This window comes from Trichosurus vulpecula, chromosome 4, assembly GCF_011100635.1.
Source record: "Trichosurus vulpecula isolate mTriVul1 chromosome 4, mTriVul1.pri, whole genome shotgun sequence".
Lineage (NCBI taxonomy): Eukaryota > Metazoa > Chordata > Mammalia > Diprotodontia > Phalangeridae > Trichosurus > Trichosurus vulpecula.
In genome coordinates, this window is record NC_050576.1 from 189,566,667 (window position 1) to 189,587,837 (window position 21,171).

Below are 21,171 nucleotides of genomic sequence, written 5' to 3' on the forward strand. Positions count from 1 at the left end.
ACCTCTGGAATTAGGGCTGCAGGGAAGAGGGAGTGCGAGCCAGTCCAACGCACATCTGGAAGAAAGCAGGGGGGGCCCAAGGGCGGCGGCGCCACTGCCACTGGAGCCGAGAGGCGCGCAGGACACACATCTGGAACCAAGGAGCGGTCGCGCAGCTGGATCCAGAAAAGAGCTCAGAACGCACAGCTGGGACTTAGGGGTGGGGTAGTGGGCTAGCACCTCGAACAGCTGCAAGAGAGAGAGAGGGCGGCCGCACAGCTGGACTAAGGCAGGGGGCGGGGCCCAGCGTAGACAGCTGGAAGTGGGAGGGGCCCTTCCCGCAGGGAGCCGGAGAATGGAACTGTGAGCCTAAAAGAGAGGGTCAGGTGAAGGGGGCAGGGTGGTACCCCAGGAGGAAGGGGGGAAAGGAAGATGCAGCTCACTCGCTGCTGCTTCGTGTTCCTGGTGCAGGGCAGTCTTTATCTGGTGAGTAGCCCGCGGGGAGCTGGACGGAGAGGGCCCTGGATCCCTAGGCGCGAGGGAGTGGGGGAGGAACGCGGGAAGCTTCCGAGGACCGAAACTTTCTCTCCCACCCCCACCTCCCAACTTCCCGAGGCTGGACGAGGGAGTCTTGGGGCTGGGGCAGAGAATTGTGCAAGAAAGGGTTAATGGACCCAGAGGGTTGGGTGGCACGTCCCTCCCACAGTTATTCTCGGGTGAGGGAGAGGAGTGGGGAATAGAACGGCGAGGGCTAGAGACAAGTCCTAAAGGGTTATGGGGCCCTCTCGTATGGGACAGACCAAAGGGTGTTAGCCTGTGTCCTCTCCCCCCACCCCCACCCCGCAATAATTGTAGATGGGTGGGAGGGAAGAACTCATTAATTTTATTCGGGATCGAGGGCTGTAGCCTCTATCACTCCCCCCAGGCTCTGGGGTCCCCAGCGCGGAGTCAGATCTAGAGAGGGTCCGGCCCCCACATCTCTGCCGCCTTCTCTCCTTCGCTCCCTCCCTTCCTCTCCGCCTGTTGTTTTCCTCTCTTCTCTCGGCTGCGCGCAGCCCAAGCCCCACAGGACCCTGGCAGCCGGCTCCCCGCCCCGGGCTCTCTCGGCAGCTGAGCGGAGCTCCCTGATTCCCTGTTCCCTTTTCCCTGCTTTCCGCCCATCGCCACGGAAACCGGTCCCCCTCCCCAAACTCCTAGGCTTCTCCCAAGCGCCACTTCTGTGTTTCTGACCCAACCCCCTGGCCGGGCAAGGGGAGTCTTTCTCTTACACTTGTTTCCCAGCCCCTACCTGAACCACCCCCCTCCCCGGCTTGTCACCTTTTCTTTCCCATTACCTCCACACCACTCCTTAATTCTTACGTGGAAGCCCGATCCCCAGATGCACACTTCTGGCCCTGTGCCACATCAACTAATCCCACCCCTCCCCCATCCTACATAAAACAGCCCTCTCTTCTCAGCCAGCCAGCCACCTGTGGCCTTCATCTCTACTCCACACACCTCCAACCCCAGCTATATACATCTGGGTCTATGACTCCTAACACTTAGCCTCCCTCCAGGACCCATGTCCTCTCCTCCGTTATCCTCAGGTCCAGGATGCTCACATGGCAGGGGGAGTCCAGTTAATAAACATTTATTAAGCACTTAGTATGTGCTAGGCACTGTGCTAATAATATGGAGATGGGTCTCTGATACTGGCAGGAAGAAGGAAAGGTATTTCAAAAGGATCAGTAGCGCCCTTCAGAAAGGTAAGGATATCTGTCACCTTATCACTAAATAACCTTTTCATTACTGACCCTTTTCCAAGTGAGAGTCAGGGAGCTGTCCAGCATTTCCCATATGCCATGCAGTGGACCTAAGTCAACATCCGGAAGTACACATGCAAGCCCAACAGAGACACACTTACAAAAATACGCTTGCACACATACTGTGCTACCTTCAGGCTACCGTGCATGGGTTAGATTCCCTCAGGTTGTCCATATGCTTGGACATCCTCTCCTAGCAGCACCCTTTCCCTCCCTCTCTCCTCCAGAAAGATTAGTCAAGGAAAAGGAAAATTGGCATTCTCTAGCTCAGCTCTGTCTTGGGAGGTCGGTCTCTCTCTCTCTCTCTCTCTCTCTCTCTCTCTCTCTCTCCTCCCCTCCATATACAGACAGATATAGATATCTAGATATCTAGAGAGACTATATGTGTATCTTTTATGTATGTATATATTTTTATTTATACATTGTATATGTATAAATAAAACATACACACATACATATACATCCCCAGCCATGGATACAAGCTCTTTGTGGTTTGGTCCATGTTGATATTCCACTGTCTGCCCTTTTTATATTTGGGCATCAGTTTCCAAGTAGGCTCTCTTGATATAGATTGAACATGTTCTCTCAAACTGGGGCTGTACTGCTTCTAAGCTAGTAAGATTTCAGGAGGAAGAGGACAAATTGAAGGCATAATGATGATGATGACAATGATAATTGTGGCAAAACCTCACATATACTGCTTTCAGATTTACAAAAGGCTTTCTTACAATAAACTATTAAGTTTGATAATGTAAATATTTCTGTTTTACTGATGGAGAAGCAAGCTTAGGAAAATAAGTGATTTGTTTCTGGGCACATAGCTTAGTAAGTGTTCCAGTTAGAATTTAAAACCCAGATCTCTCCTGACTCCAGGTTCAGTGTTAAATCCACTGCAGAGGGGTAGGGAATTGGAGATGTGAGGAGGGAGAAGAGAACGAGAATCAAGCAAGGGCAGCTTTCAACTCAGGGCAGATGTTTTGCACAGGGTGAGTTTGAAGTGGGAGGGGAGAGGGGGTGCTCCTTAGCATTTATTGTACCTACTCTGCATCTGGTACTGTGCTAGGCACTGGGGATACAAGTACAAAGAATGAAACAACCCCTACTTTCAGGGCATTTACAATCTAATGGGGGAGACAACAAGTACATACAAAGTGTATGCATAGCATAAAATGTATAAAATATATAAAAAGCCTAAAACAAAAACTAATATATGTGAAGTAGTTAAATACAAGGTGGCTTGGAAGGGGGAAGACATTAGCTTTGGGGGGTCTCAAGAAAGGCTTCAGTGTAGAAGATTGGCACTTGAGCTATATCTTCAAGGAGGAGAAGGACTAAGGAAACCAGAGATTATATCAGTAATGAGGAAGAGGAGAAGTTAGCAAGAACTTGGCCACCCAGGTTTGCTATGAATGGGACTCTCACTTTTCTCTCCTCCCAACTCCCCAGGTCATCTGTGGCCAAGATGACTCCCCCCATGGCTCTGATGACCCTGAACATGATGATGCTGAGGGACAACCTCGGTCCCGAGTGCCTCGGAAACGGGGACATCTCTCCTCCAAGTCCCGTCAGATTACCAGCTCCACACTTCTTGGGCTGCTGGCTCCACCAGGGGAGTCATGGGGGGATCCAGGACAGCCCCCTGCCCATACCCACCATAGCGCTGCATCTCCTGCCAAACTGAAAAAAATCTTTGGCTGGGGCGACTTCTATTCCAACATCAAGACAGTGGCACTGAATCTGCTGGTCACAGGGAAGATTGTGGACCATGGCAATGGTACGTTCAGTGTCCACTTCCAGCATAATGCCACTGGCCAAGGGAACATTTCAGTCAGCCTAGTGCCCCCCAGCAAGGCTGTGGAGTTCCACCAAGAGCAGCAGATCTTCATTGAAGCCAAAGCTTCCAAGAGTTTCAATTGCCGGGTGGAGTGGGAGAAGGTGGATCGGGGCCGGCGGACCTCACTCTGCACTCATGACCCTGCCAAAACCTGCTCCCGGGACCACACACAGAGCTCAGCTACCTGGAACTGCTCTAAGCCCTTCAAGGTCATCTGTATCTATATCGCCTTCTACAGCACAGACTATCGGCTGGTCCAGAAGGTGTGCCCAGACTACAACTACCATAGTGATGCCCCCTACTATCCTTCTGGGTGATGCCCTGGGTGGGTAGAGGGGAGGACCTTCAGGGACCTTCCCTCCCTCCACCGAGGGCTGAAGGGATTGTACTGCTGGAGGAAGAGGAGACCTAGGGGGCATGGGGTGGGAAAGAGATTGGATTTCCAGGCAGGAAGGGAGAGTAGAAGCAGAATTGTGGGGTATGATCAGAGTAAAGTCAAGAGAGAAGGAAAGGGAAGAAAGTTTTGGAGTGGGAGCTATTGAGTAACCATAAACACGTGAAATTGAAAGAGATGGGTTTTAGGTAACTGAGCCTCACAGGAGACTGAGATGTGGGTAGACATTGAGTTCCAGGGGTCTGAGGGATGGGGGTTAGGGAAGCCTCTGGCAAAGATCTAGAGCCAAATATCTCTAGGGATCAAGTGATGTAGAGACACCTAGAACCTTAGTTCCTTGGCCACTGTACTCAAGAAGAGACAGACATGAGAAGGTGGATATCTTCAGAGAAAATACAAAGTTGGAAAGGCTCAGGGAAGTTTGCAGTCAGAAGGGCATTTCCAACAGCCCGCGTGGAAACACTGAAGATGCCTTTGGATTAGAACAAACACCCATCCTAGCGGCTGAGAATTGTCAGCACCTAGTCCTTGAAGGTCAGTAGAGTGAAATGGGAGGGATAACCATCAATCATCAGGATCTCAGTTAATGAAGGAAACTCCCCCAACCCTCATCTTTAAGAGCCACTCTCCCTGCTAATAAGGATCTCTAAGGGGATCCTACCTCCCACTCTCAGACAATATTGGGAGGCATACTCTGATGGGATAGTCTTTGTGAGGGTATGGGAAGAGAGTCTTCTAATCCCAGCAAAAGGTTCACTGGGCATAGATGGAAAGACATTCAGACATTTTACTGTTAATGATCTCTCCTCCTCTGCCCCTCAATGCCTCCTGAGTCCCCTCCTCCTATATTGGGTATGTTTCCCCAAGGGAGTAAGCTTGGGAGGGAAGACAGAACACCTGGGTCCCCTCTGAAACCTTTGCTTTCTCCACCTCAGATAGCTCTAAGGGGTTGCCAGTTACTTCAGAAGAAGCAAGCCTGAATGAGACAGAGGGCACTGGGTCTCTGTTTCAGATGTTCTGTGGTGTCTGTATTGGGGGGGGAGGGGGAGGGTTATGGTGGGATGAAAGGGAGGGCAAGGGGATGTCTTGTAAAATTACCTTGAATGTTGACTTCTGTTTGCAGAATCATGTTTTTGGAACAGAGAATAAAGCATTCCCAGGACTTGGGAATCTTAGTTGTGTAAATGAGAGCTATGCCATTTGCTTTACCCAAGCTCCATTCCCACATCCTTTCCTTATCCCTAACTGGTCCATCTCAGCATTTCTGGTCTTGGAGCCCAGAGCTAAAGAGCTCCTGACCAGTGTTTGGTGGTGGCCACCTGCAGGCTCCAGCATTCCTCCTTCATTCTTCCTATCCTTCCAAGAGTCAGTGTTGTGCAGATAAGGAGAGGAATTACTAAGCAAGGATCCCTGAGATGTTTGGAGGATATTTGGCATAGCCACATGATCAGTTAGATCAAGAGAAATTCATGCTGTTCCTTCCTCCTCTCCTGGAAGCTTAGAAAAGCAGTCTTCAGGTAGTGTGACAGAGGGAAGGGAAGACAGACTCATGGAAAGAAACCTCGCTTCTGGTCTGAGTTTTGTCACTGAATTGCTATGTGACCTTGGATGGGTTGCTTCCTTTTTTAAAAAAATGATTTTCCTGATTTCTTCATCTGTATTGTGAGATGATGCTCTGAAGGGCTTCTAGATCTGGGCCTTCTGTGTTTCTGGAAAATCTGTGATTCCAGGTGCTTCTGGAATGTAGAAAGTACTATTCCCCAATTTTTGTATCATTATTATTGCTTCTGCCTGCTACTACCACTACTCCCACACTCCCCAAAGGAGGCAACTCTCGATGCCTTATGGAGTTAAGAGGCAGTCATAAGAGCTTGTGCTATCAGATTTTCTTCTGAGAGGAGATGTATGAAATCAAAGGATGTGTCAACAAAGGAACAGGCGGTGAGGGGCGACCTGGAGGAAGCCAACCACCCAGTACCGCCTGTCAGCGGCAGATGAGAGAGTGGGGTCTGGAAGAGTGTGGTTACTAGGCAACCAGTGCTGCCCATCAGCCTTCTGACCTCTGGCCCCAAGGAGGAGAGGGAGGTGCTTCAGGGGTCAACATGGGAAAGGGAAACTGTAGGAAGGCGCCCTAAACCCAGCCCGGGCCATAGCTCCTTTAACAGGTGTCTGAAGGATTCAGATGTCAGGCCACCCCATTCTCCTTCACTATGCTAATAGGAGCTGACAACATTATTTTTACTGGTTGGGTGAGATGAAGAGGACCCTGGCATTTGGCCAAGAATACACTCCATTCGGAGGCAACCAGGACATATTGCCTGTGGACTGGAGTCAGCGGATGGGGTGTTGGGGTGAGGGAGGGTGGAGAAGGTCAGTGATGATTATCCATTTGATTTTCCTCTCCCATCTTCAGAGGCAACCCCCCCATCTTCCTGAGACCCACACTGAAAATGAATTATACTTTGCTTGTTCTCCTTGACCCTAATCCTGTTCCTCAAACCTGCAGAGATCCAGCTGCTAGCAGCAGCTGTATACCCAGGGCCTTGCATGCCCGACAAGTACTCACTGTGCAGGGGGTTGTTGCATTTTAATTACTTCATTTCACACCCCCTGATGCTCTTCCCTCCTGCCCCCCTCTCCTTTTCCAACAAGGCCAAAAATGCTCATTCTCAGCTTGCCTCTGTTGTTCCATTTCCTTTAAAGCACTCATGGTCCAGTAGAAAGAGCCCTGGTTCTGGAATCAGAGAATCTGAGTTCAAATCTTCCCTCTGATGCCAACTGCCTGTGTGACCTTGGGCAAGACACTTAATTTCCCTGAGCCTCTTCTATGCAATGAGGGGTTGAAAGAAGTCTTTCCAGCTTCAAATCTATGATCCTATTCAACCTGTTCATTCAATTTCTTGACCATATTTCTTCTTTCCCACCCTCAATATTGTGTCAATCCTCAGTCCTTGTAGATTGAAATTGCTTATTCTTCTGCTTACATATAGGACATTGGACCACTCCCTTCAAAACCCTCCCCCTTTAGGATGCCAGGAAGGAGTCTCTATACCAGAGAGATGATGGCTGGAAAGTACCATGCCCAAGCTCCTTTCCTTTATACTTGAGGCTTTCTAGCCATACTCAAGAGAGTATGTTTCTCTGGAATGACCTTCTTCTTCTCTCCCCCCTCCACCTCAATTGAAAATTCTGGGGGTTTTTCTTCAGGCTAACCCAACTATCTATTGATTATTTGTTGCCTTGCCATGGTGCTGGGTACATGGTCCTACAGACTTGGTTACCTGTCCTCTTTACATATGTGTGTCTGAGACTGAGTGTTCCCTGTGGGCTGAGACAGCCAGTGGGAGCTCCCAGGAGGTGGGAAGTTTCTTCTGCCTAGAAGTGGGGACCGTGTTCTGTATGACCAAGCCCAGTTCTAATAGCAAGAACTTCTAGACTACATATCAGGACATTCATTCATTCAAAAACCTTTTATTAAGGGCCTTCTATGAGCAAGGCACTGCGGACACAAAGACAAAAACAGAACAGTCCCTGCCCTATGGGAGATTACATTCCATAAGCAGAAACAACTCATACACAGATAAGTCAATACACAATATATACAAAGTAATTTCAGGGGTGGGTGTGGAGAGGAAGACCTAGAGCTACAGATCTGCACTTCCCTTGCCATGTGACCTCACACAAATGACATGATCTCCCCTGGCCTCAGTTTCCCAATCTGTAACTATGTGAGTCCTTGTTTTGTGGGATATTAAAAGGGCTGTATGACGTGAAAGCTCTGTTTGAACGCCAATCACTCTGATGGTTCCTCTTGGTAAAAGTAGATGGAGAAATGACTGTGGAGCTAGCTGCCTTCCCTCCTTCATTCCATTCTTCCTGGGGATGAGCAAGCGGAAACTGAGTCACCCACATCCCTTCTCTCTAGTGAGAAGCATCAGCGAGTGACCTGGGCTTGTGGCACAGCTCCCGTGGTGAGGTTTCCTCTCTATGACGTGGACCCTGGCTCTTAGATGACTGGTGGGTGGGTGGGCAGCTTGGCCGGGGGAGAAGGATCGTGATGCTCGGACATCTGGGTCACAGTGTTCATGTGGGGGGGAGGGGAGAGGAAGTAGGGGTACAGAATGATCTAGTTATTTCAGATTGGGCGATAATCCAATGTCGGGGTTGGGAGTGGGAGAAGAGAAATGTCACTTCCGAAGACTTCAAGTCCTGTGGTATTGCCAGCAGAGCTGGTGACTCTCTGTGTGTATCTATGTGTGTGACTGTGTGTGTGTGCATGTGTGTAGGGATAGGCAGGGGGATGACACATAGCAATATGGACGCCCCCCCCCCCAACCCCATAAAGCCTGAGCTTGGAGAAACAGGGGAAGTATTTACTAATTACTCCAAGGTCACCAGGGGATCAGCAGCTGCCTTTACCCTCACTAGTTCCAAGGTGGGTTGTCCTACCTGAGCTCCCACAAACCACTGGGAATGTAGGACTGGGGATTTGTCTGCTGGAAGGTACTGGCCCCTAGAGAGAAGTGGCATGTGAGAGTGGGCTTGGAGAGGAGGATCTTGTTTCTTGGCAGAATATAGATCCCACATTTGAGCTTGGGGCTGGTGGAGGGAGAGTGAGGTCTCTTCGTTTTTTCACTCTCCAAGTGGCACCTAGCCAGACAGCCTAAGGCAAGGAGAATCCGGCACCTCCTGGGCCACAGAGGCAGCTAAATAGGTTTCTTTTCCCCCCAGATGGTTGGCCAGGAGGACTGGTTTGGAAACTGCACTGGGTAAAAGGAAGAGCCAATCTCTTTGCTTCCTCCGGTGAGTTTCCAATATCTTGAGCTTCGCTTCCAGTGTGGCTGACTAAAAAAGCAGATTCTGTTACTGATTCTGTCCTCATGTGACACCTTGAGTGAACCACTTTATGCCTTTGGGCCTCAGTCTCCCCATCTGCAAAATAAGGTTTATGCCTACCAGATACCTCAAGTTTGTTACGATGACAATTTTTTTTTAAAGTGAGACTGCTTTGAAAAAGTATAATTCTCTCCTGATACATTTCATACCCTTCACTTCCATCTCTGGGCCGGGGTCATCCAAACCTGTTCCTATATAGCCACACAGGGCTCAGAAGCATTCGGTACCACCCACAGTCTTCTCACCATTCCCATTTGAAATAACTCTGGCCCCAGAACTCAGCCTCTGCTTAGCTAGGTCCCCATCCACTTTCCAGTGGAGCTGACATAAGATCCTCATTAAGGGCCTGGCTCATCCCAGCCAGATGGGATCCTAATTTAATTAAGACCCTTTAATTAAGACCTGTAACCACACAGCTTTGAAACTCCCAACTGAAGTGAGGTGATTGGTAAGAGAGGGAGATCCCAGCTCCACCAAGAAGAGCATTATCGGGGCAAACAGCCCTGATTTGGGGGTGGGGTGGGGATGTTAGGACTCCCCTATCACACTTGATGGGGACCATCTCTTTCCTTTGATGACAGGGACTACATCTCTCCCAACACAGTAAGACCTCCCTAAGGGCAGGGACTGTCTCCCCCAACGGACAAGAATCTCCTTTGGGGCACAGTATTTTCCCCCTATGGCACTGGAAAACTCCCTGATATCTGGACAGTGTCTCTTCTCCCTGATCATACTCTCCAGGAATGAGAGCCATGTCTTTCATTGCTCCTTTGCTCTCTTTCTTCACCATACCTAGTACTAGGTCCCGATAGCTAAAAGATGAGATAAAATAGATTTGTTGTTTTTCAGTCATTTTCAGTCATGTCCGACTCTTCGTGACCTCATTTGGGGTTCCTTGGCAAAGAAACTAGAGTGGTTTGCCATTCTTTCTCCAGCTCATTTTACAGATGAGGAAACAGAGGCAAACAGGGTTAAGTGCCTTTCCCAGGGTCACAGAGATAGTGAGGGTCTGAGGCCAGATTGGAACTTGTGCCCAGCGCTCTATCTACCACACCTTCTAGACTTACCTAGAACTCAAGGAAAAGCAGATAAATTAAACCAACTTAAAAAAACGACACATAACTGGTGATTACAAACTCTAGACATCTTGTCTCAAGGAACCCCTAATCCAGTCACAGAGGCTAGCCTGTCAGGCTAAATTCCCCAGGAAGTAAATGATGCCCATACTCAGCAACTCAAGGACCCCATCTCTGTGAATTTTAGGGAACGACTTTCTTTCATTCCTGGCAGCCGTGAAAGCAGGCCACCACCTGAACAGATTTGGAATTTGAGCCTATTAGAGGATCAGAAAACCCTTAGGGAGAGCAGCCTGGGGCTCACTTGTAAAAGCTGTTCCCCTTCCTATCTGGGAACATCTTTTTGCAAGTAACTCAGAAAACGCTTGTTGACTGATCCTGTTTGTTGGGTTCAATCCACTCAGATACGGTAGAAAGAGTGGATGTGGCCCATGGGGGATTTTGCTTTGATAGACTATGCATATTTGTTACCTATTTGTTTTTTCTTTTCTTTTTTTCTTTTCAGGAGTGGAGGAGAGGGGGTTGGGAACGAGAAAATGAATGCTTGTTCACTGAAAAAAAAAAAAAAGAAATAGTGCTATGCACAAAGTCAGGAGACCCTGTTTTGAATGCAGGTTCTGACACCTACTTGTAGTCAGTTATAAGGCGCTTAATCTGACTAAGCCTCATCTGTAAAATTGGACTCACACAACGTTGTGAAGAAAGCACCCTGCAGACCTTATAGTGAGAGACAAACTTGTGTCATAATAATAATAATATAAAATAATAATTCTTATGTATACCTTTCAACCAAATATCTTGAAGAGGGCTGAGGAGAGAGATGGACAGAAACCCAGGTAGAAGGACAGCTGAAAGAGAAAAGGGGTAAAGAATTCTGTTTTTAAAAATGGCATCAGGCAACGTCACATTCTCTTGGAGGGAGTGAATGACTTGTTTGTGTAATTGGGGGTAGGAGCACAGGGAAAGAACACCCCATTTTCCATTCACCTTGTTTCTAGGCCTCTGATAGGGCCTGCTGCTGCCTCGTTCTGATTCTGCCATCTGCCACATCATATCAGAGATCAGATCTGGCGGGTTTGTTGTAGCTTTTCTCCCCCCCCCCCCCTTCTTGTAATGCAGAGGATCTGGCTCAGGATGTCACTCCACTGAGCAGAACAGGAAATTGAGGGGGAGGTAGGAGGTCTGAGATATATGCCTGGGGGAAAAAATGGGAGAAAACTGGAAGCATCAATAGTGTTGAAGGAGAGAGAAGGAAAGAGAAAAGAGAGTGCTGAAGGGGGGGGCAAAAGGAAGAAGGAAGAAGGGGGGGGGAAGAGGAAGCAGAAGGAGGAGAATGTTAAGGAAGGGCAGGAGGACATGAGCTTCTGCGGAGATGACGTCCTTTATCAAGCAGGTTTATTCATACTGATTCCTGACCCTTTCCAGAAGAAGGCAGTCGTCCCAGAAGCAGGACTTCTGAGTTCAAATTCATGACAGCAGCTGACTTTGCCTTTTTCTCTGTATTATATCTTTCCATCTGGGAGAGCTGTGTCTCTCTGCTCCTCCTTTTCCTCTCTGGACAGGTGATACTGAGGAAGCCAACACGTTTGATCCTTTAAAAGATGGCAAAGTAGAAATAGCACCGCTATTGGAGTCTGGGGACCTAAGTTCAAATCTTGGCCCTGCCACTCATGAATGAATTTGGACAGGTCATTTAACCTCTCTGTTCCTTACTTTTCTGATCTATAAAGTGGGGAAAATAATATCTCATAGAGAAAAGCACTTTGTAAAACCTTAAGGCACTATAAATGAGCTAATGTGGCCACGATGTCAAAAAACGAAGCAAAGGGAGAGAGGAACACAACCTAAGTATGTGCATCCTTCCTGCGTCCCTCTGAAACCTCCAATTTGTCACCAAGCATGACCTCAGAAGTCAGATCTTGGTCATTCAAAGGAACCTGACTCTCGAGCTGAGGAGTTATCCAGCACACCTTGTCTCTCTTCCCCAAACAACCTTCACTGCCCAACTTAGAACTTCCCAGATGAGGGATGCCCACTGACAGCTGAATGTGTCCCCCCCAGATCTTTCCCTTTGCTGACAATATCCCACAGTCCCGTTTTTTGGTTGTTCAGTCATTCTCAGTCATGTCTGACTCTTCATGACCTCATTTGGGGTTTTCTTGGCAAAGATGCTAGAGAGGTTTTCCATTTCCTTCTCCAACTTATTTTTACAGATGAGGAGCTGAGGCAAACAGGGTTAAGTGACTTTCCCAGGGTCACCCAGCTAGTAAGTGTCTGAGGCTAGATTTGAACTCAGGAGGCTGACTCCAGGCCCTTTGCTCTATCCACCATGCCACCTAGTTGCCCTAGAATCCCATCTTATTGACCCTAATCCCACTATCCTCTTGGTAGGAGATAAATCATCTGCTCTGCCTCATTCCCTAAGATCCTCTGAGCCTTGCCATCTGCCCCGTTACTTTCCCTGCTTAAATATTGCTTGACTTCATCTGCCATGAACTAAACATAACCACGATCCTGCCTTTTATCCACCTCCCCCACTTAGAATATTGAGTTCCTTGAAAGCAGGAACTGCCTCAATTTTCTATTTGTAACCCCAGCCCTTAGCACAGTGCTTAACACATAGGAAATGTTTAATTAATGCCTGTCCATTGCATTCTTTTAATGCAGGACCACACCATCCAAGATGGAACCTAACCTCTGACAGAATCTGCAACCTCCCTTGGTAGCTTATCACAGTGTTATAGACCCCCATCTCTAACTGCTTATACATCAACTCTATCTAAATGTCCCTCTAGTTTCTCAAACTTAACATGTCCAAAATTGAGTTCATCTCTCCTGCCAATCCTTCCTTTAAAAAAACCCAACTTTGTTATTTATCAGTGGAACCACCGGTCAGCCTGTGTTCCAATCCTTGAGGCTCTCTGATTTTCCTCACCTTGCATAACCAGTCAGTTACCAAGATCTTTTTAATTACACCTTGGAAATGTCTTTCGCATCCAAAGAATCTCAGTGCTGGTAAGGACACTGGAGGTCATCTACAGTGTAATTCCTGCCTATATAAAAGTTCTCTCTACAAATATCTGCTCTGTCCCCCCAACAAAAAGTCACCTCTGCTAAGATATCCAGAAATGGGGAATTGAATATCTCCTGGGCCAATTTATTCTTAATTGGGTAGCTCTAATTCTTCTCTAAAACAAATTTGAAAAGCTTTTTTTTAATATATCATTTTAAAAACTTAAGTGACTAAAGACATGAGACCACCAGGGGTCCCTCTGGGTTGAGTGGTGACAGGCACATGCAGTTCTTTGGTTTTTTCCTTTGTGTTTTCTTTTTCCTTCTTTTTTTTGGTAATTTTTTTTTTATTTTACACTAAAAAAACAAAATGAGAAAAGAAAAAAAATGCCATGTACACAGCATACCATAAGAGAGAATTCAATATAAAACAATAAATTACCATTTCAAGAAAACCTAAATAATAAATATTAGACATTGTTTTTAAAGCTGCCCAGTTTTTTTGGTTTTTGCTTCCTTGTTGGTTTTCTTTTGTTCTCTGCTGTGCACTTTTTACTTTATTTATATCATTTGTTTTTGCATCTCCTTCATTTCCCTATAGATTCCTCCCCCTTCTCCTACCCAGTGAGCCGTCTCCTGGAATAGTAAAAAAAAAAAGAGAGAGAAAAAAAATGCAGTTTAGCAAAAGCAACCAACACATCAGCTGTGGACAGCTCTGATTCCTAAAAAGTTTTTACTTACATTGAGTTGAAATTCGTCTCTGAAATCTTCATCCCTTCCCCTACTTTTCACCACTTCCAATGCCACCACCTTAGTAAAGTCTTCATTAGCACACACTTGAACTTCTGCTTCTTAAAGAGTCCCCACCTCCATTCTCCCTTCTTCTAAATCATAGAATCTAACTCGTGCTTGTAGGAAAAGGTCTCATGGATTCAGATTTGGCCATAACATCCCTCAGCTCATTTTAATTGTTTTCATTCTTGTTAACCGCAACCCCAGCACTTAGCCCAACGTCTAGGTGATTAATAAATACTTTTGGAAACACTGTAAGAATGAACAACTTTGAAAGATTTAAGAACTCAGATCAACAAATTTCACCAACTGTGATTCCAGAAGACAGATGATGAAGAGTGTGACCTTCTGAACAGAGAGGTGACGCAGAATCAAACGTATCTTTGGACAATGGTCAATATGGGAATTTGTTTAGCTCAAATACGCATATTAGTTATAAGGGTTTCATTTTGCTTTGTTTTTCATGGAGGGTGGGTGGGGAGGGGGAGAGAAGGGGAAGAGTTGGAAGGAAAAATACTTGATAATTGAAAAAATAAAATTAAAAAATACTTTATCGAATGGCTGGTTTCCTTTTGCCCATTACCTGAGTTCAAACAAGTTTCCTGGCACTTCAAGCCATCCATAATCTGCTATCATTTGATTTTCCTAGCCAAATTTCATGGTGCTCCATTCCCAAACTCTCTTGCTTCAGCTAGTCTGAACTGTTCCCCCTGTACAGATGCTGCAATTCTTGAGCTAGTACCTTTGGTCATGGTATCCCCTTTATGCCTAGAATGGCCTTTGTAGTGTTCTAGCTATCTTTGAAAGTTCAACTACCACTTCCTCCAGGAACCTTTCTCTGGCCTTGATCCCTGCCCCCACTCAGAGTCAAAAATAATCTTTCCTTCTCCCTAAGTTCCATTAGGGTACAGACCGCACTGGACCTAAACTTTGCATCTTCCCCAGCACCTAACAGGATGGGTACATGGTAGGCACTCGATGTCTGTAGAATGAAGTGTAATGGATTGAGTTCTAGTGGCTAGGATAGGTGGTATATGGGGGATTTTGCCTCTGGCCAAAGTGGACTGAAAATATTTGAGAGATACTGCTTTAAACTGGTTTTCTTCTGACATTTACCAGCTGTCACAGAACCCTGAGAAGCTTTAGTTTATTATTTTATAAAACAAGGATACTACACACCTGTTGTCTGATTCTCAGGGTTACTGTGAAGGTCAAAAGAGATATTTTCTGCAAAACTATTTGCAAACTCTAGAGGGTGTACACATGGAAAGAATTTATATACTTTCTTCCCTAGGAATCCTTAGGAAAGGAGGTTCCACAGCATCCTTTGGGTGTTTGCTTCCAAGCCTCCTAATCAGGAATTTTTTAAAAAAGCAACTTTTGTCTACAGTAGCAATTTAAGCCAACTTCCTTTTAGAATTCTTTTGAGATGAATGAATCTAGATCCTTAGGCAGCTAGGTGGTGGAGTGGATAGAGCACTTGGTCTGGAGTCAGGAAAACCGGAATTCAAATCTGGCCTCCAACACTGACTGGGCAAGTCACATCTTTTTGCCTGTTTCCTCATCTGTAAAATGGGATAACTGCAGCTCATTCCTAGGGTTGCTGTATCAAATCAGTAAGTGTAAAGCCCTTAGTCCACAGCCCAACACACAGTAAACACCATATGAATGGGAGCTATTGTGTCAAACACTTTTAGGAGGCTATTGATCCAGGAAGGTTTTAATGATAATATATATGATTGCATCACTGGTAATTGGGAGCAAGGGATGACTACTAGGGTTGCCACAGGGGTGGAACTGCATATAAAAGGTGGGAGTGACTGGCCTCCTTGCTGTTCCACAAGTGAGCCACTCCAGCTTGGCTCTAGGCATTCTGTCTCAACTGTCTCCCCGTCTGCAATGTTCTCCCTCCTCATCTCTTCCTACTGGCTTCCCTGACTTCTTTCAAGTCCCAACTAAAATCCCATCTTCCACAGGAGGCCTTTCCCAATCCCTTTTAATCCTAGTGCCTTCTCTCTGTTAATTATGTCCTACTTTTCCAGTATAGAGCTTGTTTGTGCCTAGTTGTTTTCTTGTCTCCCTCATTAGAATGTGAGCTCAAGGGCAGAGATTGGGTTTTTTTGGCCTCTTTTTGTATCCCCAGCATTTAACACAGTGCCTGGCACATAGTTGCTTAATCAATATTTACTGACTGAAACCAAGGTTTTTGAACACAGGAAATTGGGTGAATAGTAGTACCACAGACCGAAGTAAGTCCGGAGGAGGAGCAGGTTTTTCCAGAAAGATAATAAGCTTGGCTTAGCAGTACATCCAGGTACAGAACCATCCATTCTCTAAACAGTCTGACATGTAAGTCTGAGCTCAGAGAAGCCAGGACTGGAGCTATAGACTGGAGAGTCCTTATGTTATAGGGTGATGGTAGAAATCAAAAGAGGGTACCATGCAGTAGGGCAAGGGCAGAACTTTTGGGAATGTCCACTTTAAGGGAGAGGGAATGAGCAGTTAATAACAGATAGAAAGAGGTTAAAAAGAGGGGAGAACTAGAAGAGCATGGAGTCTCAAAAGCTTACATATGAAAGGGAATGCAAAAGGGGCTAGTGAACAATTGCAAAATATTGCTGAGAGATCAAGGAGGATAAGAATGGAAAAAAGGCCATGGGATTTCATGATTAGCTGGTCTGTAACAGTAAATACAATAGCGAAGATGAAAACCAGATGGCAAATGATTGAGGAAATCATGGTGAGGAATTGAAGGCATTACCAAGTGAATGGGAAGAACGGCATCAGCATGGTAATGTCTGGTTTCGGGTTTTTTTTTAAATGCCTAAAGAAAATGAAGGCACAGCCTGAATGTTACAAACACAACAAATTTATACTCTGGTATAACAAGCCTATTAGTTGCTGTTAGTGACATGTGTTATGACCATATTGCAGTATGGGAAACAAAAGTAGAAAGTTAAAATGGCATGATCACATCTGACAACATTAACTGAATTTAAGGTGTTTTTGAAAAATAAAATGTTTAGAAGGCAAAGTCAATGGAGGCAAGTTCCGAATCTAGGCATCTGCAGCCAATTTAAGCCTTTCACAATAAGTTCGAGGCTAAGCTTATCAGAATACCTGTACATTCAATTCACCTGGAAGACAGGTAAATTGAAGTAGTCTACTATGTGCTACTTTTCAGAAATGAATAAAAGCTAATGGTGGTCACTTTCCTCCTTGTGTGCTATAGTATTCTAACATCACAATTTATAGTACAAATGCTATTGAAGTAACTATTAAAGTATCGTACATATTTTATTGAAACCACCTGTAGTATTTGGTGCAGTAGCATTACCATGCCAAAAATATAAGCACAGTCACTGTTGATGCTGTAATTGTTAACTGCATAAAACATCATTCCAAGACACCACTTGGAGGACCCTCGTGGACCGCTAATAGGCCACAAACAACATCAGAACCACTACCCTAGGAAAACTGGGAAGACTCCTACCCCTAGGATATACAATAAGCAAAGACCCTGAGAGTCCCTCTTGTCCCTAGGTGGTTGTACTTGGCCAGTTGACCCTAAGGCTTTCAAGAGATAATGGAAGACACAGCAATATGGTTTGAAGAGAATCCCATCACTAGGATAAACAATCATTTTGTGGCCCCTTCTTCCCTTAGGTGGTTGTACTTGGCCAGTCAGGTGAAATCTTACAGAGGTCCCAGAGATATGAGGACAAAGCAAGACACTGCAGCGGAAACAACACTGGGCCGGGACACAGAAGACCTGGGTTCCAATCCAAGATTACCTCCAAACCAGCCATTTAACACTGAACACTTCTCCACTGTGGGCTCATTTCTGTATCTGTGACATGAGAGGGATGGCCTAGATGAATATCAAGGTCCCTTTCAACTTTGATAATCTTTTTCATACGAAGGAACAGACCCATCTGGGCATCTCTTTCCTTTTACCTAAGTCACGTCACATTTTTCTAAGTGTCTTGAATGTTGGAACTTCTATTTCATCTGAGTAAATAGTTTCTGTATTGACTTAGGTGAACTCTGGATTCCTATTCTCATTTTGGTCCACTGTTCCCAGGTGCCAGAACAGTCCCTTCGCTTTCTGCTAGACCTCAGCTCTCAAAACCATCGACGCCAAAGCCGATGTTGAAGTTACAACTTCCCAATATATACACCAGGGAAGACTGTCTCTTCAGGATGTACCCAGAATTAAATAAAAAATGCCCAAAAAAAAAGTGCTCTGAGCTCTTAGGAGATGTGGAAATCGAAGGTACCGTTGCTACATCCTTTAGCCAAGTTATACAGATTTCATTTTCATGTTTTCCCCCAGAGTTGATCCTTCCCAAACCCTTAATCATTTCTGTTGCTTATTCTGAATTCCCTCCAGCCCAAAACTATTTTTTTCCTGGCACTGTGGAAATCAGAACCAAACAAAAATCCAGATGCCATTCCCAAATCAGCCATACAAATTGGGAAGGGGAAATGGTGATCATCCTACTAGGATGTGGTTCTTCTGGCTTACTCACTCAAAAATTTGAGTCAATACTGTTCAAGTCTCCATTTCATTTGCTCACTCACACCTTGAACTCAACCCTTCTGTCTCCTTTGGCTCATTATCTGAAATACTATCCAAAACACCCTATTTGGTCTGTCCCCCTTGAAATCAAAAGTTGGGAAAAGGAAACGCTGCAAATGCAGACACTGTCCTACAGGATTCACCTGACCAATGGTTAATTTCTAATGGTCCACTGGATAATCTAGTCTCAATAATTCTATGGCAGAGTTCAACAAAAATCGCAAGGTAAAGGAAATCAAAGTGCAGAGGGACCAACGATAATTAAAGAAGATAATTACTTGTGGAAACCATGGTAGGGCCCTGGCTGAGAATTTGTACTCAACTCTTAAGTTTGAACCAAAGGAGCCATGGCAGACATGTTATGGGGTTTTAGCTGTTGTTCTTTTAACAGCAGTTTAAGAGCCAAAACAAAGCAACAGACCATTTCAAAGTGCGGGTCGAACTCCCCCTCTGTTTGTTGTTATCCTCGTAAACAGACAAGCTGTTTCTTTTCATCTGCTGAGGCTCACACAAGAAGGAGAGAACCTCTACCCCAGGATCTGTCTAGATAACGAAAGAACACTCAGAAGAGCGCAAGCGGCAGCAGCAGCAAGCCAGTGGTTCTAAGCACCCATGATTTGGTTCATAGTTGCACTTAAGGACAGCAGAGTCCTTGAAAACACCAAGTGGATTCTCCACCTCTCGTTTAAAAAGCCAGTAACTTTATTAACAATAAGGAAACAGGGATTTCTTACTCATCACTGAAACCCAAAAAAAGAATTGGAGGCCCTGAAGAAAAAAATGGGGAATAGAGGTTTGATCTCCTTAGAAAGAATGGAAAAAAATTCTAACGGCCTGATATGAGGTGGCGGGTACAAAAGGGGCAGAGGGGAGGACTGATACTGATTTCAAATGCTCCATTTGGACCCAAAACCACAGCTCCTAAGGTTCTATGAAACCACTTGCCTGAAATATTGTTTTGATAAATAAGCTATATCCTTGTGGAATTGAAATCTCCAACTGTTCTACTGGCACGGACATCTCTGCAGTGACAGCACATGCCACAGATTGCGGAGTTAACTCGAATTAAATTTCAGATGTGAGGGAGTTGGGGGAGGGGCTGGTGACAGTAGGAGGTTTATGAACATTATGCTGTGGCTCTGATGTTGTCATAACCAGATGGTTCCAACTGTATCATTTAGAAAAAAAAAAAAACAAACACCACCTAATAATAATAACAGTAACAGTAATAGGAAACCTATAAAGCAGTTTCACCTGGGATGCTTGGATTATCTTGATTCCTGTGTAAAGCTCAAACTGGAATTTTCACAAACCTTGGATAATTCCAGAAGAAGAAACATATCCTTTAGAGAGGCCCAGGATTGCAGCCTTCCAGAAGTTACACAAATTCCTGTTTAGTTGCCCAAACCTCCAGTTTTTTCCAGGGAAGAAAGAAGAAATCAAATTCTAAATATGGTTTGTTCACCAGGAACCAACTAAGGTATCACAAAACAGAACCATTCTTGCCTAACCCCCCTGTCCCCACCCCACGGAAAAAGCTCCCCTATCTCGGGTTTCCCACCAAGAATGAAGTTTTCTTGGGTTAATTATTGAGTCTTGGAGCACTGGAAAAGTCTATCCCTGTCTTTGCCACTTACTAGATGTGGGACCTTGGGAAAATCATTCCCATTCCTTATCTGTGAAACCTGGGATAACAATCCCTACTCTCCTGACCCTTTGGGAGGATTGAATGAGAAAATGCACATGAAGGGACTTCGAAAACCTTAACACACAATACAAATGCGTTACTATTAGCTGCGTAAGAGATAGCATGGATAAATGCCAGCTACCTCGCTGGCTTGTCCTGTGTATCAACTTCAAAGGTTGGGGAGACATGAAATTACAAGTCAGAGAACTTACTGGCTATTCCTTTATCAAGGTACTGTTAACAGAATGAGATCAGACTTCAGTTCTGATAGTGTGTGGTAGGAGATTAGCAGATTCCACTTCTTGCCCTGGGTTCTACTGATAATAGAATGTCTACTCAGGACTTTCCTCCTCTATGTTGTTACAGATTAAAATGCCCACTCTAACTTTTAGGTTAGAGTCTACGCTAAACTGAATTAAATGAATGAGGTTAAGCTTCGACCCCAGCTGCACAAGCCAGATGATAGCAAATGTATTTCTTTGCTTAAGTCCATCTGGGTACTGCTGTAAATGGGGCATCAAAGGTGCCCAGAAGTGCCCTGGCACCGAAGCATGTCCCCTAGTGGCACAATGACAGGGGTGCTAGTTCAACAACGGAAAAGGTACCAAGCCACCCTCAATTCAGTCACTGTACCAAGTCCATTGGCTTAGTGATTCTGTGATTACAATCTCTCGATTGTTCCTTCTATTTCGTTACTAGGTGAGGTCTGTAATTTGGTGCGGAGAGTGGACACAGCTCTTAGGACTTTCAGAAGGCACAGACTTTCTTACTCTCATTTCTACAACTAGGCTCCAATCTTGGCAACCCTGAGGCATAACTGCCTAATATTCACCCTAAGGAGGGGTGAAAGAGCAGCACTAAGGTGCAGTGGCAGGGGGCTGGCAGCTTAAAAAGGTCACTTTGACCCTATTTTCCACGAAGAGACATTGAGTCTGTGCTGCTCAGGCATTGAGATCAGAATCACTATTTTCAACAGAACACCTGGAAGACCGGCATTGGCCGGCTGTAGTTTTAGGGAGCCAACCAGACCTGGAAAGTCTCTTGAACAGGTGCCTCTGACCCAGAAGGCAGGCCAAGGGAGTGGGAGGAAAAGAAAAAAAAAGGAAAACCAGGGATA

The 21,171-nt window shown here is 45.5% G+C and overlaps 1 protein-coding gene and 1 long non-coding RNA gene across 2 annotated transcripts; one reads left to right on the top strand and one right to left on the bottom strand.

Annotated features, from left to right (window-relative positions):
- Nucleotides 1-411: 411 nt before the first annotated feature.
- Nucleotides 412-3,932, top strand: NXPH3 (neurexophilin 3). The gene is made up of 2 exons (XM_036758067.1): nt 412-465; nt 3,228-3,932. The coding sequence occupies exons 1-2, from the start codon at nt 412-414 to the stop codon at nt 3,930-3,932; spliced, it is 759 nt and encodes a 252-aa protein (XP_036613962.1).
- A 4,872-nt stretch (nt 3,933-8,804) lies between these two features.
- Nucleotides 8,805-10,984, bottom strand: LOC118845504. The gene is made up of 3 exons (XR_005010119.1): nt 10,969-10,984; nt 10,764-10,829; nt 8,805-8,854 (listed from the first exon to the last, which is right to left on the bottom strand). It is a non-coding gene; the product is annotated as an uncharacterized LOC118845504 (long non-coding RNA).
- Nucleotides 10,985-21,171: the final 10,187 nt, after the last annotated feature.

Bases quoted from the DNA above. Each gene is read 5' to 3' on its own strand.
- NXPH3 (XM_036758067.1), top strand. From the start codon at position 412: ATGCAGCTCACTCGCTGCTGCTTCGTGTTCCTGGTGCAGGGCAGTCTT. The intron at 466-3,227 runs GTGAGTAGCCCG...CCAACTCCCCAG, and splicing joins TGCAGGGCAGTCTTTATCTG to GTCATCTGTGGCCAAGATGA.